Source organism: Engraulis encrasicolus, unplaced genomic scaffold, assembly GCF_034702125.1.
Source record: "Engraulis encrasicolus isolate BLACKSEA-1 unplaced genomic scaffold, IST_EnEncr_1.0 scaffold_366_np1212, whole genome shotgun sequence".
NCBI classification, from domain to species: domain Eukaryota; kingdom Metazoa; phylum Chordata; class Actinopteri; order Clupeiformes; family Engraulidae; genus Engraulis; species Engraulis encrasicolus.
Genome location: NW_026945661.1, coordinates 7,501 through 27,500, shown reverse-complemented (window position 1 = coordinate 27,500; position 20,000 = coordinate 7,501). Strand labels below are relative to the sequence as shown.

At 42.7% G+C, this 20,000-nt stretch overlaps 1 protein-coding gene across 1 annotated transcript in view; it reads right to left on the bottom strand.

Moving 5' to 3' along the window:
• LOC134443751 (uncharacterized protein CXorf38-like) overlaps positions 1 to 17,498 on the bottom strand; it is a gene marked incomplete at its 3' end in the record, with an annotated part of 17,790 nt that extends 292 nt beyond the window's left edge. Inside the window, exons 1-5 of the mRNA XM_063193361.1 lie at positions 16,683 to 17,498; positions 15,393 to 15,527; positions 11,487 to 11,609; positions 2,935 to 3,084; positions 489 to 650 (exon numbers count right to left, since the gene is read on the bottom strand). Coding sequence (XP_063049431.1) covers positions 489 to 650; positions 2,935 to 3,084; positions 11,487 to 11,609; positions 15,393 to 15,527; positions 16,683 to 16,892 — 780 coding nt within the window. The remainder of the gene's footprint in view (positions 1 to 488; positions 651 to 2,934; positions 3,085 to 11,486; positions 11,610 to 15,392; positions 15,528 to 16,682) is intronic.
• Between the last annotated feature and the right edge of the window lie 2,502 nt (positions 17,499 to 20,000).

Sequence of the window (20,000 nt, the reverse complement as noted above, 5' to 3'; positions counted from 1 at the left end):
ACACACACATTAGTACACACACACACTAGTACACACGTTGATACCAGTTAATACAGTATATTTGCCTGAATGTCAAGCTTTGATTGAGGTATGTGTGGATGTGATGCTGTTACTTCTGGACTGGAGTAATCTGTGTGTGCGTGTGTGTGTGTGTGTGTGTTTGAGTACGTTACAATATGTGGCCTTGCATCCTCCACTTGTGCTTGTGTCCTCGTCCCGCCTCCTGGCCCCTCCTCCGTGGAGAAAACGATAAAGTTTCCCAGCTGTCAGCCTAGCCACAACAACTTTTGAGGAACTGTTTTTCATTCCCCATCCCAATTGCAAATGAGAAGAAGACTCTACAATTGAGCTTTTGCAAGATATTGAAATATAATGCTGTTGTCAGTGATGTCATCATGACATATTACTTCCTGGTACGAGGAGACAAGCACAAGTGGAGGAGGCAAGGTCGCATATTGGAACGCACTCATTGTGTGTGATGTCATCACCTCCTGACTGAGCTCCTCCTCCTGGTCCATCAGCTGCTGGAGGCGTTGCCGTAGCAACTCCGTCTCCCATTGGCTAATGAGCTCCAGTTCCGTCTCCATGCCAACAGCCCCGTCCAACCGGTCCACACCAGGAACATGCACCGACCAATCAACACTCAGAGTCTAGAGGACAGAACATGCACCGACCAATCAACACTCAGAGTCTAGAGGACAGAACATGCACCGACCAATCAACACTCAGAGTCTAGAGGACAGAACATGCACCGACCAATCAACACTCAGAGTCTAGAGGACAGAACCGGTATTACAACTATTACAACTACTATTAATAGTAGATCATTTATTACAAATATATATAACTGTTGTTGTTGTTCATTATTATCATTATCATTATTATTATTATTATTATTATTATTCTGAGAATAATTATTAGAGTGATTGCAAAGCTGTTTCATTCCTGTGTGTGTGTGTGTGTGTGTGTGTGTGTGTGTGTGTGTGTGTAGTAGTAGTAGTGGTGTGTGTGTGTGTGTGTGTGTGTGTGTGTGTGTGTGTGTGTGTGTGTGTGTGTGTGTGTGTGTGTGTGTGTGTGTGTGTGTGTGTGTGTGTGTGTAATACATTAATTCAACATCGCCGGAGATTGGAGTCAGCAAGTGACCAATTTTGTTCAGCAGTTTATCAGCAGACTGGACTTAATTGACACTTCACTTCTCCCAACAGCTCTGACGGTCCAAGCAATAAAAGACATAGCCTTCGCCAAAGTGCAACATCTCTTTGGGTATGTTCATTTCCCATCAACTCAACATCAGTGGACTAAGTAAAAGACGGGCCAGACAGCTGGCTAAATACTGCTCAATATCTGCAATAGGGAGCATGTTCATTTTGGAAGAGAAGATGTGTCCTGCATCCTAAATGATGTATTCCCATAATATTTGTTGGTCAAAATAGGGCGGAATTCTCCCACCCGCTTAAGTCAAAAAAAGTGCGCAACAGCGCCTCCGAGCTTACTCAAGCCCGTGAGTAAACGGGTATGGGTTAACTTACAAACAAAAGCAAGTAATTCATTAATCAGTATGAGGATAATCATGTTGTCTCCACGGACGATAACCAAAACCAAAAACACCTTGTTGCACCATGTGCAAGTTGACAAGGCACGTCAGACTAAAGACTGTTCCAGTCGTCCTAACAGCCACCCAAAGTATGTCTATTCAAAAACAACCTTCACCATTTTTACTATGTTGTAGCCACGACGTTAAGTAAAGGGTTTTTATTTCAACTCCTCCACTTTTGTGATTTATTGGAACTCGTGCATATGTGCATGTAACCTATTAAACTTTCTGAACTGATGCCCGACATACAAAACCACCACATACTGAGGTAGGCTACAGGTTGTCCTATCTGTTTTTGTAAGGCAGAAAATATTTCCTGAATGTCATTACAGCTAAACGTAAAAAGGTAGGCCTACATATCAGAGCATGTCTTTGGCATTTCGCTTCTGGTCTCTATTACACCCCATCAGCTGCGCGTTTAAGTCCTGGCTTGGCATTGCATGCCCATGTCCAATTAATTTCCATGTCTGCGACAAAATATAAAGTCTCCGTTTTTTCATGACGATCGATTTCCTTGTTCATTCTTCAGCATGCATGTAGCCTAAGTGTAATATGCTGACGGACAGCTGAGATCCACATATTTCCAATTATTTTAACGTTTTTACAGAGAAGCGGAGAAACACTTTTAAAAGTCAGCAAACAGGCCTACTATGTGTTTGTTTAACTGTGGGAATGATCAGCATTTTAAATCACTTTTTGATTTCCGGAATTGTCCAGGCAACACGCCAAACTCCATTTTTAACAAAATGTTTAATCATGTTTATTATTTCAATCAACCTGTTGCGCACCAAAACGCTCAGCTGAGTTCCCGCCAAAGGGACACATCGCGTTTCCATCTCGTTATCTCACCTCCAATACTTGCCTTGTGTTTGTGAAAAGGAGCGGAGGTTAGATTTTGAAACGCTTTTGCAAGAGGACTTTTGGCACGTGGTTTTAAATTCAAAGTTAAAGTTCAGTGTTGGATCTCAATGGACTGCCGAGGTTTTCACATGGTTGATCTGAAAATCCATGCTCCATAGTTTCTTTGTAGCCACAACTGATGGAGACGCGGAGACTCATCCCCCCATTTAGCATATATCACGCCTATGTTGGGCTACGCGCTGTTTTTCTGAGTTAAGCGCGAGGGGTGTGGCGACGTTCCAGAGGGGAGAATACGCGCAAGATAAGACCGCGTAAAATGTGCGCAAGTAAAACCGACTTAAGTGGAGACGGGAGAATTCCGCCCTTAGTTGTTGGACTATTCATTCACTATTCATCATATTTGGTTCCTATTGATATTAACTTGTAATGTGGAATCAAGTTAAGTACATACAATATGTGTGTGTGTGTGTGTGTGTTACCTCTTGTATGTGTCGTCGTGTCTCCTCTGCATCAGGTATATGTAGTAGTGGTGTCAGTAGTGTCTCCAGGCTGTGTCGGTATCTCTGCATCCAGTCATCAGAGACCCTCATCTCACATGAATGCATCAGCTCATTCCTACAACGGATCACCTGTTTATGGACACACACACGCACGCACGCACACACGCACACACACACACACACACACACACGCACGCATACACATGCACGCACGCGAGCGCACGCACACGTACACATGCACACATGCATATGAAGAAAGCGACAATAAAAGCTGACTTGACTTGACTTGACTTGTACGGTTTACATACACACACAAAGAGTGCATTTATATGCAGTTCAGTATCCCGAATATGAGGCTTATCCCGGTTATGATCATATTCGGGATAATGTGTTTATATGAGCACAGAGCGTTATGTCCCAGTCAACATTCTTGGCCGTTATAGAATTCTCTTCAAATGCGTGTAACCTGGATACCAGCAACAGTGTTCTATGGGAAGCCCCGGTATCCAGAATAAGGTGTTTATATGCGACAGTATCCCGGCTTCTGTCGGAATACTCCACCTAGCGTATCCCGATTTCTCAAAGTCCCGAATATCATATTCAGGATACTGAACTGCATATAAACACACTCAATAATGTATACAGGTATTTGGTATACAGTTGTGCTCATATGTTTACATACCCCAGCAGAATAAACGCTTTCTTCGCGGTTTCTCACAAAATATGAAGGATTACACAAAACCTTTTTTTTCACTCATAGCTAGTGACTAGCTTAAGATATTTATTAGCAATATTCTGTGTTTACTCTTTCAAAAGCATGATCACAACCCAAACTACCCAAATGACCCTGTTCAAAAGTTTACATACCCTAGTTTCTAATGCTGAATATGGCCCTGTTTAACATCAGGGACCGCTCTAAATTGTTTGTGGTAGTTGTGGATAAGGCTCTTAATGTTCTCAGATGACAAAACAGCACATTCTTCCTGGCAGAATGGTTGTTTCCTATAATATTTTTGGGTGTCTTGCTGGAACCTCACATTTGAGGTTTCCCCTGAATGGCTCAATGATGTTGAGATCAGGAGAGTGAGATGGTCGCTCAAAAACCTTCATTTTATTCTTTCTGAAGCTAATGACGGGTTAATTTGGCTTTCTGTGTCGAAATATTGTCATGTTGGCACCGTTGGAATGCAATATGAGGAGTTTGGTTGGAATCAAGCCAATGGGCAAGGGAATCATTGCACTGCAATGATCATTGCAAGGGAAATTGTTCAGGAGGCACAGGACAACCAAAAAATAACTTCAGGTGAAATATAGGACAACATGAAAAAATGTTTTAAACTGTACAGGAAAGAGGCACTTGAGGAAAGATGGGCTGTTGGGGGTTGCCAGGAGAAAGCCATTACCACAAAAATGCAAACATGTTATTTTGCATATGATACACCAAATAGCACAGTGAGAAGCATCAAAATACCTGTGACAAAGTCATTTGGAAAAATGAGATCAATATGGAACTTTTTTAGGCCACTAGTACCATTTGGAGAACAGTCAATGGAGCCTATGATGAAAGTTACACCATACCCTTCTGTGAAACATGGTCATGGACCACTGATTTCATGGGGACATTTGAGTTACAAATGCATTATACTTTTGATCCATACTCGCAGAATGATGAATACATTGCCCTGTGAAAAATACTGGAGGAAACTTGACACACATCAGCCTTGCACATGGTCCATTGTTTGGACATGCCAACATGACAATATTTCAACACAGAAAGCCAAATCAACCCGTCACTAGCTTCAGAAAGAATAAAATGAAGTTTTTGAGCGACCGTCTCACTCTCCTGATCTCAACATCATTGAGTCACTCAGGGGAAACCTCAAATGTGAGGTTCCAGCAAGACACCCAAAAATATTATAGGAAACAACCATTCTGCCAGGAAGAATGTGCTGTTTTGTCATCTGAGAACATTAAGAGCCTTATCCACAACTACCACAAACAATTTAGAGCGGTCCCTGATGTTAAACAGGGCCATATTCAGCATTAGAAACTAGGGTATGTAAACTTTTGAACAGGGTCATTTGGGTAGTTTGGGTTGTGATCATGCTTTTGAAAGAGTAAACACAGAATATTGCTAATACATATCTTAAGCTAGTCACTAGCAATGAGTGAAAAAAAGGTTTTGTGTAATCCTTCATATTTTGTGAGAAATCGCGAAGAAAGCGTTTATTCTGCTGGGGTATGTAAACATATGAGCACAACTGTACATATATTTATGTAATGTTAAGTTTATATTATTAATTAGTAAGGGATAACGGCCAACGAGGTGACCGGTTCCTTGAAACCAGGGCGGCTTTTGTAGTCTTTTCTCCCATTGGAACTCATTATAAGAAGATTCTATTGAACTACAAAAATGGCCCAAGAGCCAATGGGTTTTGTAGTCTTTTCTCCCATTGGAACTCATTATAAGAAGAGGCTATTGAACTACAAAAATGGCCCAAGAGCCAATGGGGCGAGACAACGGCTCCGAACTCTGGCGACATGTGCAGCATGGAAATGAAGCTGCCTTCGTCAAGACGCTAACTTCATGGAAGCGGTCGACCTCGAAGGCAGTCGTCCTTCTTATCTGCCGTTAAGGTATTTTATATCTATTTCCGTCTGTAAGGTGGCAGTAACCATGGCAACTGCACCAGAATCTAGCGAGCAAGTTAGACGTTTCACCATCGGGCACGTGTAACTAACTTGCTGTTTATACATACCTGGGTATTTTGATAAACGAACATTTTTCTTCTCTACGCTTAGCGAAATATTTTCGTTCACATCAAAAGGCTTTATGAATTATGCTGTTAAGAGCTGTCATAAATACGTTAAGCCTGTGCGCCGTTAGTAGAGTGTCATTCAAGTCTCCGTTTATCTTCGTTTATCCCCGTTTATACACAAACGCTAACCGGAGATTTAAAAAAATCTCCACTTTTGCCAGAGTTTTTTGGAGCTTCGTTTATAGAGGGAAAACCTTCGTTTGTTTGTGAGCGAAAGGCACAAGCGAAGGGGAAGGTCTTCGTATATCAGAATACCCGGATATGTATGAACAGCACCTAAGAGGCATCTAGAATCTTGGTTTGGAATGCCAATGGTGTGATTATTTACGCTTCCGTGTTGCATGATTCTACATCGTTACCCCTTAAGGCGGATTCATACTTGGCGTGACTGGCGCTAGCCTCCTTCATACTTCACTCGCGACCTCACTCGCGACCTCACTCGCGCCGTTACGTGACCCAAAATGACGTCACACGCCGTGTTGCATGATTCAACATCGTTACCCCTTAGATACCGTCAGCATTCCAAACGAAGATTCTATGCCTGTCTAAGTTAGAGGCTTGACCAGGCCCACCGCATCAGCCAATCAGAAAAGAGAATTCCATTGTGAAGTAGGCTTGGGCGATGTCCCCCTAATTGGCAGCTGGCGATGTTTACAGTGAGACGATGCGATGGACGATGACATTGTCGTCATTTGTGGGGGGGGTGGTGGTTAATATTATTTTTCTATTACATTTTTTTTTTTAAATATTATATGTGTCGTTTTTTTGGCTTTCGCTAAGCTATTATTTTCATATATTTGCTTTAAGAGTAGGCCTAAGTCAAATATATTAACAGTTTTTAAATTCTTACAAAAAAAAATGTTTAAACCTCCTCCAGCTGCGCTACTCTATCTGCAACAGAGATGGTCGCTCTGCTGTCTGTGAGAGCGACTCTCCCCCACCGACCCCTCCCCATCGCCCTTCTTGTCTCTCGTGTCACCATCAGAGCTGCTTCAAGCCCGCTCTTCCAAACTCCACCGCGTGGAAATTTATGTTTAATAAATTTTGCGATGCAGCCTACTGCAGGCTGCTACTAGAGTGTGTTATTTAACGGTGTAGTTCTATTTCAGGACGAGTTGTGTCACGGCGTTTTTTGCATACATAACTTTAGCCATGCAGGGAAGCCCAGAACGTTTGTTAAATGGAAGAGATGAGAACCCACGCGTGCCCTCTCGAGGTTTTGCAATGGATTTTAGCCCGAGTTAGCAAATTACGCGACGCGAATGTTTCTTAAGCACATGGCGAGACTTTTTGATTCATCAATGGAAACAATTGCGGTGAAGCCACAAAGACGTGGGCAGATATCGCTTGCGCTCCCTCTTGACAGTGGGCTAATCAGAAGTGTAGCCTACAATCTTGTGTGGCTACTTCACAAGACATCTCCATCGCGGAGAGATTTTCACTTTAGGCTACTCCGGAGGGAGAACCAATGCCTCATGACTCTCATGACTTGGGTCACATAAATAAATGTAGGCAATCAGACACTTACTTGAACTCATATGCAGCAAACAATAGTTTAGGCTTAGGCTTAGGTCACAAGTTTTTTTTTTTCCATTGCGTTTTTTTTCGTAGCTATAACATTCACTCTGCTTGAGGCTTGTGTTAGTAGAGCGGCTACAGGGAAAATCGTGCAAATTATGATACAAGCGTGAAATTCGGCAGGTATGTGCTCAAGACCCATTCGATCAAATCTACCCGATTGGCCACTTGAAATGGCGGCCATTTTCCAAGATGGCCGCCAAAAAAGGCCCCAGAAATTGATTTATTGCATAGAATTGACGTAGAAATGTATGATAAAAGCATGAAAATCAACATATATGTGCTGAAGACCAAAACGATCAAATCTAACTGATTTGCCACTTGAAATGGCGGCCATTTTCCAAGATGGCTGCCAAAAAAGACCTCAGAAATTGATTTATTGCATAGAATTGACCTAGAAAATTATGATACAAGCATGAAATTCAACATGTATGTGCTAAAGACCAATGAAATCAAATCTACCCGATTGGCCACTTGAAATGGCGGCCATTTTCCAAGATGGCCGCCAAAAAAGACCCCAGAAATTGATTTATTGCATAGAATTGACCTAGAAAATTATGATACAAGCATGAAATTCAACATGTATGTGCTCAAGACCAATGAAATCAAATCCACCTGATTTGCCACTTGAAATGGCGGCCATTTTCCAAGATGGCCGCCAAAAAAGACCCCAGAAATTGATTTATTGCATAGAATTGACCTAGAAAATTATGATACAAGCATGAAATTCAACATGTATATGCTTAAGACCAATACGATCAAATCTACCTGATTGGCCACTTGAAATGGCGGCCATTTTCCAAGATGGCCGTAAAAAAAGACCCCAGAAATTGATTTATTGCATAAAATTGACCTAGAAAACTATGATACAAGCATGAAATTCAACATGTATGTGCTTACGAACAATACAATCAGATCTACCTGATTGGCTACTTGAAATGGTGGCCATTTTCCAAGATGACTGCCAAAAAAGACCTCAGAAATTGATTTGTTGCACAGAATTGAGAAAGGAAATTATGATACAACCAAGAAATTTGACCATGTGCTTAAGACCAACACAATACATTCTAAGGGATTTCCCAGTTTAAATGACTGCCATTTTCCAAGATGGTTGACAAAAAATACCATAGAAATGGATTTGTTGCACAGGATTGATCAAGCAAGTATACAAGCATCAATTTAGGCATGAATGTGCAAAAAAAACAACAATACAATCAAATTTACCTGACTCAACACTTGAAATGGAAGAATATGACTGCTAAAACACTTAATTTAGCCCAGAAGTGAGCAAGAAAAAGATGATACAAGTATGTAAATTTGTGTGTTTGTGCTTACGAGCAATATAATCAAATCCCCCTCATTTGTTACTTGAAAATGTTTTAAAGATGGCCATCAAAGAAGACACTAGAACTTTTTAATCTATCTAGCAATTAATCTACCAGATGTGGCCCACATAAACAATCACTATGTTTGAATTTCCAATGAATTCATCATAGAAGGAAACATAATCAAGCACATAACTATAGGTTACCAAGGGTAACCCCGTTTCTCTGTGGAATATAAACAAGGCATCTCACTATGGGTAACGCCCTTTGCGTGGCCATTTGCCAAAACTTGCTTTCAATCATGCCGTCAGACCAATGAGCTGCGCAGATGGGGATCCCGCCCCCTCGGGGACAAAGCCCAGGTGTGCCGGGCTCTGATCTTCAATCTGAGACAACTAACCTTTGAGCTTGTGGGTGAGTGTGGCAATCTGGTGAGATGTCTCGTTCATCTCCCTCAGAGAACCAGGGTTGCCCTCGGTGACCTATAGTTCTCTTTCGGTTGAATCACTCGACATCTTACTATGGGTATTGAAAAACTCCTGATTGCGTTGCCAGTTACCTAGAATGCGCAAGCAAAAGCCTAGCCGCAGCACAGACCCTTCCTGTCGATGCCCAGAGCAGCGTCCATCAACAGCGATAAGCGACACGGCTCGCCCAAGGGGCCAGGGGCCAGGGGCCAGGGGACAGAGCTGCACCCGAAGGGTGCACTTGGAAGAGCAGGGGAGGCAAGCCCCTAATCCCTCCAGACAGACACCAATCATGGGGAAAGTTGATACCAGTACCAACCTAGGGGTTAGGCAGGCACTCGAGACCATCATTAGAGCAGGCACACCGCCCAGACTCGGCCTACCAGTGTCAATAAAGTGTTTAGAGGGCAGATCCCGGCAACGCTAGCGGGGGAACAAGAAAGAGGCGCAGTCTTCGTTCCGAACCCGGAGGAGGAAGAGGTGTTAAGCACAGGGCGCACAAAGACAGCGTCCAGACATCCAATACCACGGAAAGCACACAGTGGAGGGAAAACAGGGCACGGAAACAACCCGTATGTGCCGATGTGCAAGTGGAGCCCACAGAGGTATAGCGTGGCCCCCAATATCAAGAGGTATTCCCCAATGGAAAACCAGGCACCAACACCTGCAGGTGCAACTGAGAGGCACCATGCCTAAGACCGCCAGGCAAGCTTGAGCTGCCATGCAATCTTGCTGGCAGAAAAGACTCAGTCATTCTCCAGCAGGGCCGCAGGTCCAAGTTGCGGACACGGGTAATGCGTCCTATTAGGAGAGGCGAGGATTCAGGTGGCCTTGCCACGATCAGTCTTGTGTTCCAAAGAACTTGTGCCCGAATGTCAACCACCATTAGCGGAGGTCGGGTGCGCAAAGGGGACAGCACAGTGGCTGGAGAGGGCAACCAGGGGAGGATGTTCATATCTTCGAATGTCCCAGGCTGACAAGCCAGAGCAGTTATGTGATTAGCTAAATTAAACATGTTTAATGTCATGTCCAGAGCGAATAACGCAAATTCATGACAAAGCTTGTTTCTGGTGTTCACGAATCTTCTGTTTAACAGCAATATCGAGAGAACCATGAATTGCTGTTATTAGCATATTATTACCACACTGTCCTCGTATTATTAGCATGTCATAACCTTGGGGTTAAGAACTGGCTTATGTGTCATTGCTGAACATTTTAATATCTGTATCACTTCATCATCTATGGGAACATATTTGAGGAGAGTGAACAATTATTTCCACCAAGTTTGCAATTAGCAAATTTCTAGGGTCTTTTTGGACATATCGTCATCACATTTTAAGTAGTAAATCAAGTATATTTGATTGTAGGCCTATTGGTCTTAATCACATACATGCCGAATTTCATGTGTCCATCATAAATTGCTTGGATAATTCTGTGCAATAAATCATTATCTAGGGTCTTTTTTGGCAGCCATCTTAGAAAATGGCAGCCGTTTCAAGTGACCAATTGGGTAAATTTAATTGCACTGGTCATAAGGGCATAAATGTTGAATTTCATGCTTTTATCATAATTTGCTAGGTCAATTCTATGCAATAAATCTATTTCTGGGGTCATTTTAGCGGCCATCTTGGAAAATGGCCACCATTTCAAGTGGCTAATCAGGTAGATTTGATCGTATTGGTCTTAAGCACATACATGTTGAATTGCATGCTTGTATCATAATTTTCTAGGTCAATTCTATGCAATAAATCAATTTCTAGGGCCTTTTTCGGCGGCCATCTTGGAAAATGGCCGCCATTTCCAGTGGCAAATCAGGCAGATTTGATTGTATTGGTCTTAAGCACATACCTGCCAAATTTCATGCTTGTATCATAATTTGCACGATTCAGGCCAAATTGGCCTTGTAGCCGCTCTACTATGTTGACAACCTCGGTCAGTTCAGTCCTGCTACCTGCGCAGTCCGCTGCTACTAAGGATTTTACGGTAATGTTTCAGTTTATTTCAATGCCAAGCACCGTAATGATGACAATAACAGCGGCTTCAAAAATACAAAGGTAGAGGATTCCTTTGATATCGTCTATCGTCTATCGGCACAACCCTATTGTGAAGGCAGATGAGGATATGTAAAGTACTTTGTATTAAGTGTGTGTGTACGTATGTGTGTGTGTGTGTACATCTCTGATGGTGTGTGTGTGTGTTACTCACCTGATGTGGTGTGTGTGTGTGTGTGTGTGTGTGTGTGTGTGTGTGTGTGTGTGTGTGTGTGTGTGTGTGTGTGTGTGTGTGTGTGTGTGTGTGCTATTCACCTGATGTGGTGTGTGTGTGTGTGTGTGTGTGTGTACCTCTCTGATGGTGTGTGTGTCCATGTATCTGAAGTGATCACAGTAGTTGAGGAGGTTCAGGAGAGCAGCTGCATCACACTGGTCAGCACGTCTCACATCCACCTGGCCACGCGGCATAAAGGCCTACACACACACACACACACACACACACACACACACACACACACACACACACACACACACACACACACACACACACACACACACACACACACGTGTATACACACACACACACACACACACACACACACACACCACTTGTAATGACAAACATGACACATGTAATGCTGAAAACTGACCACTAGAGTGCGCACTTGACCCATATAACAGCGCTGTAGGGACAGCGACCACTGATATACCAATAGGATGGCGACCACTGATATGCAATAGGATGGCGACCACTGATATGCAATAGGATGGTGACCACTGATATGCAATAGGATGGCGACCACTGATATACAATAGGATGGCGACCACTGATATGCAATAGGATGGTGACCACTGATATACAATAGGATGGCGACCACTGATATGCAATAGGATGGCGACCACTGATATACAATAGGATGGCGACCACTGATATGCCAATAGGATGGCGACCACTGATATACAATAGGATGGCGACCACTGATATGCAATAGGATGGTGACCACTGATATGCAATAGGATGGCGACCACTGATATAGGATGGCAACCACTGATATACTAATAGGATGGCGACCACTGATATACTAATAGGATGGCGACCACTGATATACTAATAGGATGGCGACCACTGATATGCAATAGGATGGCGACCACTGATATACAATAGGATGGCGACCACTGATATGCAATAGGATGGTGACCACTGATATACCAATAGGATGGCAACCACTGACATAGGTGTCAAAGTAAAGCGAAAAGGAATGATACAATCAGAGGTGTCTGAAAGTAGTAAAGTAAAATAAGTAAAAGTAAATTGATGGTTAAACTTTAAGTTGTAAACATTGTATTATAAACCAAAAGTGTAAACATTACAACATGCCGTTGTAATGTTTACACTACCCTGGACTTGTCAGTACCTGAGATGGGGTTTTTTCAGCCTTTTCCGAGAATCAGGTCAGTTAGGGGATGGTCAGTTGTTTGTTTAGATTTCAAAAAAACATTTTTATTTATTCCCAAAAACATCTAAAAGGTTATACAACATCAGCAGACAACTAGCAAACCGCGATACCTTTTGGGAAAATATTTGGAGTAGGCCTATGTTAAGAAAGTTTTGAAAGAAAACAAAATTACTAGAGATGCACAGGATCCAAGATCCGGTTCCGGATCCGGCAGGATAATAGGGTTTTTCACAGGATCCGGATCCGGCAGGATCTTAAGCAGTGGATCCGGTATCAGGCAGTTACCTAAAAATCAGGATCTGGTGCATCTCTAGCCTAGGTTTTTCAGTCAGTCTTTCACAACCCCAATTGCTGCATGGAGTGGAAGCCCTTTGGAAGCGGCCGTTGCAGGCAGTGTGGCAGTAAGCCAATGAGTCTAAAAAATAGTTTGAGCCAACATAATAAAAAGGGCCCACGTGTGCGAGTAGGCTACGTGTTTCAACCCTTTCGTAGGATCCGGTATCTGGTTCCGGATCCGGCAGGATCTTAAGCAGTGGATCCGGTATCCGGTAGAATCCTAAAAATCAGGATCCGTAGCATCTCTAAAAATAACTAAGAATAACTTGGATCTCAGAAAAGGATGAGCCAAAAATGCAGCGTCACCGGGTACTGACAAGTCAATGGTAGTGTGAGCAATACAACAGCATTTTGAAATTGGCTGAACTTCTCCTTTAAGTACAACACTACCAGCCTCCCTTCCTACCTCAGGCAATGTGTCGACCCGGTAGGCCCCCTCCTGGTGCTAGCTAGCCAGTGCACGAGTAAGACTGGTGGCTTCATTGACATCATCTAGTGCATCTGGGTGCTGCTCCAGCTCAGTAGTGTGAACACACGGCCGCTCTCTCTTCTGACGCTCACTTTTCTGTTCTATCTGTCTCCCCCTTTGTTCTTTCTGTGCCTCCATTCTCCGCTCACTGACATGCCATTCTGCACCCATTCACTCCCTCCATGCCATGCCATGCTGCACCCATTCACTCCCTCCATGACATGCTGCACCCATTCACTCACTCCATGCCATGCTGCACCCAATCACTCCCTCCATGACATGCCATGCTGCACCCAATCACTCCCTCCATGCCATGCTGCACCACACAACCATACCCTAAACATCTTGGAATATGTAAATAAAATAACTATTTGACCTGTAACTCTTGGTGTCTCCATTATTATATTGCAGCTTTTATGAGCTCCCCAATATGAACTGAAAATGAATCAGCAATTTGCCTTTAGGCCTAGCCAACTGTAGGCCTAGCCAACTGTAGGCCTACATTCCCAACAAGGACTCAGGTGCTAGTGGAGGAGCCGTTCGGCAACCCAAAGGTTGTAGGTTTGAGCCCCGCTCGACCTGACTCCATCGTTGTGTCCTTGAGCAAGACACTTAACCCCAAGTTGCTCCTGGTGGCAGGCTGGTACCCTGCGTGGCAGTCACGGCCACCGGTGTGTGAATGTGAGTGTGAATGGCTGAATGTGAGGCCTATATGTAAAGTGCTTTGAGTGCTGGAAGGAGTGGAAAGGCGCCATATAAATGCAGTCCACTTACCATTTACTGCACAGGCCTACCGGGCCAGGGGCCCAAGAGTCAAGGGGGCCCTGAAGCTCTAGTCTCTATGTCTCCATCCTCATATCAGAATCACTAAACTGTATTTTCAAATTGTATTGGGGCTAGTCCATTCTCATTGTCTCCAGTAGGATTGTATTGGGGGACAAACCCCCTAAACCCCCAACAACAGAATATCTTATAAATAATAAACTGCCACACATATAGCGCGTTCAGGCCGACTGTGAACCATGCTGGAGCCCGTTCCTGCACCTAATTGCGAACCAGCTGTCTTGTTCACACCACAGATATTTGCGTTTGCAAACCGGAAAGTTGGTTCACAATGCGAACCGCAAAATACTAGGTTTTTCTCTGCAAACCGTGATGACAGCGTGGCTGTCAGTAGGTTCATCCGGGTAACACAGTCACATGCGGAAAAAGTTCAGAGCCCGGTATGAACACGGGCGGTTCGCAGATAAGTCCTTTAGTGCCGGACGTAACTGGTGCGAGCACAGACACCGGCTCAGTTCTGGTCGGCCTAAAAGCCCTATTTGTGAACCAGGCTACCAACATTACTGGCTCACCTCAACCCCCCCTATCTGAGTGATACAGTAGTGCAGTAATAAGGGAAGCTGACCTCATCATAGAGGGGCCCTCTCACCCCCTCCATCACTCCTTCCAACTGCTGCCATCGGGTCGACGGTTCAGTGTTCCACTGGCGCACAAGAACAGATTCAAGAAACCTTTCATCCCCTCAGCTGTGGCCATACTGAACAAAAGATGAGCTGTCCAGTCTCAGCATGCATGTATTGTCTTGTCTTGTTTTTGTCCTGTTTTGTCAAGTTTTGTCTAATGTCTGTGAGAATCACTGAAGTCACGCTAAAGACAATTTTCTGTTTCATGTGTAACAGACAATAAAGTGTTATCTAATCTAATCTAATCTAATCTAATCTTATTATCCACACGTGTGAGTTAGTGAGTTACCTTGGTGATCTTCCAGTGTTCTACATTTTAGATTCTTCTTGTATTCTCTCTCTGTGGTTACCTTGGCGATCTCTCAGTGTTCTACATTTTAAATTCTTCTTGTATTCGGTCTGTCGTTACCTTGGTGATCTCTCAGTGTTCTACATTCTAGATTCTTCTTGTATTCTCTCTGGAGTTACCTTGGTGATCTCCCAGTGTTCTAAAATCTAGATTCTTCTTGTAATCTGTAAGAGTGGTTACCTTGGCAATCTCCCAGTGTTCCAGGGACCAGAGTGAGGGCCTGCAGTTCCCCCAATTGACCACCGCGGTGGCGCTGTTGTGGTGCCTCAAGATCTCCCTCTTCCACTCACTGCACAGCGGACACAGAGACTGCAACTATACAATATAACATCATATAATATAATATAACGTCATATAATATAATATAATATAATATAATATAATATAATATAATATAATATAATATAATATAATATAATATAATATAATAATGTAATGCAATGTAATGTAATGTAGTATAATATAATATAATGTACAAAGTAATATAATATAATAGAATAGAATATAATGGAATACAATATATTAATATAATGTAATATAATATTGTATGATATGGTATGATATAATATACCGGTAATATAATATAATAATATGTAATGTAATGTATTGTAATGTAAGGTAATGTAATGTCATGTAATGTAATGTCATGTAATATAATATAATATAATAGTTATAACTGTTGTGGTGCCTCAACATCTCCCTCTTTCACTCAATTACAAATTGTGATGTCATCTCAGGATGTCTTTTGGTGTCTATTGTGCATCACTAACACAGTAAAACAGTAAAACAACCTGTCCCCTGCCAGGCTATCTAATCAGTTATTCTATGTCCCGGTCTTCAACCTGTCCCCTGCCAGGCTATCTAATCAGTTATTCTATGTCCCGGTCTATATGTATCAAGGAGGTGACATTGGGTGGGTGACACAACACACACAGAAAGTTATTAAAACCCTCTAAGGGGCCACACCCCGTCCTGAGAATTCAAGCTGTTATAATGGCCAATGTACAGATACAACACATGAATATTTACATAATGGTTACAGTATGTGAAATGTTACACACACACACACACACACACACACACACACACACACACACACACACACACACACACACACACACACACACACACACACACACACACACAGTTTTAAAATGATTAAAACCCTTTAAGGGGACACACATATTCCTGTCGATTCAAACTATTATAATGGTCAATACAGATGCAATACATGTGAATATTCATATGACTGTACTCTACTGTAGTGGGCCATGACACACACACACGCACGCACACACACACACACACACACACACACACACACACACACACACACACACACACGCACGCACACACGCACACACACACACACACGTAATGCATTCAGTATAATCATTAGGCCCATATCATTACGCGGTATAACTGCGTCATTTCTCATTTTGGAATATTTCTCAGCACAACTGGACTCACCTGGTTGCCTTTGGATCTGCAGTTCCGGGTACATGCGTGGCCTCGCCGCAGGGTGGCGTTGTCGCTCTTTATGTTTTCATGAAATGTTTTCATTTCCGTGTTTATAAACTCCTGTAAGCCGTCCTTCAACTTCATGAGACAGTATCCAGCTTTCAGCCAGTTCTTGTAACCGACTTCATTCAAGCGCAAACTCAACTCCGCCAACACCATAGTGAAGTCGCCAAGGCCTGCTACGATTAGGGCTCTATGGTTATGAATGAATTATTTAACTCACCAGCCTATATGGATTGTAGATATTAATCTGACTTTACTAGCCAAACAGACACTCACTTATGGTCCAAGTGACTGGTGAAGTAAGTTGGTCTTTTCTACCAGTGAAGTAATAGGCTAGAGTTCAAGCAGTTTGCCAACTACACACACAAGAGAAGTGTCCTATTAGCGGCACCAAGTTAGCAAGTTTGCCTCTAAATCTTACAATTGGCATTTCTTAACACCACACTCATCATAGCGCATAGCCTTTTGTCATTTGTCTTCAGGGCTACAGGTTCTCCCAAAGTAGTTACACACAGGTCTACGGTATAACGAAGTTATAAAGCAAATGGAAGACTGCGTGGGCGGAAAATGTATCCTCCTCAAGCACTTGTTGCTCTGAATGATTGCACTAAACTACTTCTGAGGCTTGTCCTCTTCCGTGTCTACTAGGCTACTGTTTTTCTTGATGAAACGACATTCCCTCTGCTAATGCAAGATCCTGTGTAGCAAATATGTACAGAGCTTACTACCTTACTACAGAAAGCGAGTTACAATGTTGTGGTAATAGGCAGCTGTTCCGGAAAGATAAAGTGTAGGGCATTTGGCATGAAACGGGCATGCCTCGTCTTTTGTTTTGATTTTACAACCCACCACGGAGAGAGACATGCGTGGTGCATTGTGGGAAATGTAGTAGGGTATGGAGTAGTTAGTAGGCCTACAGTTGAGTGCAGGGTACAGGTAAAAGACACAAATATCTCTTTTGTAACAACTAGACTCTGATCTAACTTTTGTTGTAGACATGTGTATCAACGTCCTCTTTGATAATGGGAAATTTGAAACCAGTAGGCCTACAGAACGCAGATCCAAAGATATTGGATCTCAAAACATTTGAATGGCAAGAATGCACACATAGCCTAGATTATAGGACCTCTTAACAGTCAATTCCAACATTAAAATGCAAAAAGTAAAAATGGTGGATATAGCGTTTTGGAAAAGAGCTCTTCAATTGCTACTTTATGTGTATTATTAGGATTCAAATGCCACTAGGAATCGTCACAGTAGAACATAACTGGAATGCACAACCTCTTTTTTATTTATTTATTTATTTTTAAAATATACATGTGTGTTCTATATGCCTACTGTAGGCTATGTCTGCTGTTGCCCAGTCTTGCACTTTATATGTCTGGGTATTGTATAGGTACTATATATGTGACGGAGGTCATCTTGCACCTGTTCACCCCCCTCGGGGATCGAACGTGCGACCTCGTCAACTACAACGGTTCGGCAATGGGAGACACAGTATGATACCGCTGGGCCAAGAGACTAGTCTCTCGGCCCAACGGCACGAGACTGTATGAGGCTATCGGAGGGAGGTTTACCAACGTTCCACGCCAACTCTGTGCTAGTTGGCCTCCGTTACACTCTCCCCCTTAAACCTCACTCCCATCCCGGGTCAGCGGCACCACTGTGACGGAGGTCATCACGAGACTGTATGAGGCTATCGGAGGCTATCGTTTATCAACGTTCCACGCCAACTCTGTGCTAGTTAGCCTCTGTATGTCTGCTGTTGCCCAGTCTTGCACTTTATATGTCTGGGTATTGTATAGGTACTATATATGTGTAATGTATACTGTGTCTATGTCTATGCCCACACACCTAGAGTCTTGAGTCTATGTCTACGTCTGTCTGCATGGGAAAGTAAGAAACGTAATTTCAATTCTTTGTATGACCAGCGCATGTAAATAAATTGACACCAAAGCCGACTTGACTTGATATTGGGAAGACAGGTTGACAGGCCACTGGGTCCTTCAACAATGAATATCTGATTAATTAATAATTAATTAACCTCTTGGTATAGCCTAAGTTAGCTACTTAATTACAGTGTTAACCTGGTATAGTCTAAGTTAGCTACTTAATTACCATTGTTAACCTCTTGGTATAGCCTAAGTCATGATTGCAATAAAATCAGACATATTTCCTGACATCCTAACATCTACAACTACAGTGCCTTCAAAAAGTCTACACACCCCTCCTCAAATGTCAGGTTTTTGTGATGTAAAAAAATGACAGATAGACAAATAAATTCACAGCTTTTTCCACCTTCAATCTAAACTATTAACCTGTACAATGCAATTGAGAAACAAGCATAAAGCTTTAAAGGGAAACGATAGAAAATAAAAAAACTTCAATTAACATGGTTGCATAAATATACACACCCTTAAATTAATACTTAGTTGCAGCACCTATGGGCTTCTCTGGGCTATTCCAAAACCTCAATCTTATTCTAGTGAAGCCATGCTTTTGTAGACTTAGGCGTGTGCTTGGAGAAATTGTTGTTCTGAAAGATTAGTTCCTCTGCATCTTCACCTTTCTACCAGGGGGTCGGAGGTTTTGTGCCACTACCACGGCCCCTGTGGAAATGTTCATAATTCCCTCCTCCCTAATGAGGGCCCCAGTAACAGCTGAAGAAAAACAGCACAAAAGAACAATGCTGCCACCACCATACTTTACGTTACGTATGGTGTTATTGCGGTGATGTTTTGTGCCAAAAATACCTTTTGGAATTATGTCCAAAATGTTCAACCTCGGTTTCACCTGACCATAACGCATCTTCCCACATGTATTTGGGAGATTACAGAAGTATTTTTTGCAAAATTTACCTCACCAAGATTGAACTTTTTGGTCATAATTCAAAAGGGTATGTTTGGCGCAAAACATCACCGCAATAACACCATACCTAACATGACGTATGGTGGTGGCAGCATTGTTCTTTTGTGCTGTTTTTCTTCAGATGTTACTGGGGCCCTCATTAGGGAGGAGGGAATTATGAACATTTCCACAGGGACCGTGGTAGTGGCACAAAACCTCCGACCCCCTGGTAGACAGGTGAAGATGCAGAGGAACTAATCTTTCAGAACAACAATTTCTCCAAGCACACGCCTAAGTCTACAAGAGCATGGCTTCACTAGAATAAGATTGAGGTTTTGGAATAGCCCAGAGAAGCCCATAGGTGCTGCAACTAAGTATTAATTTAAGGGTGTGTATATTTATGCAACCATGTTAATT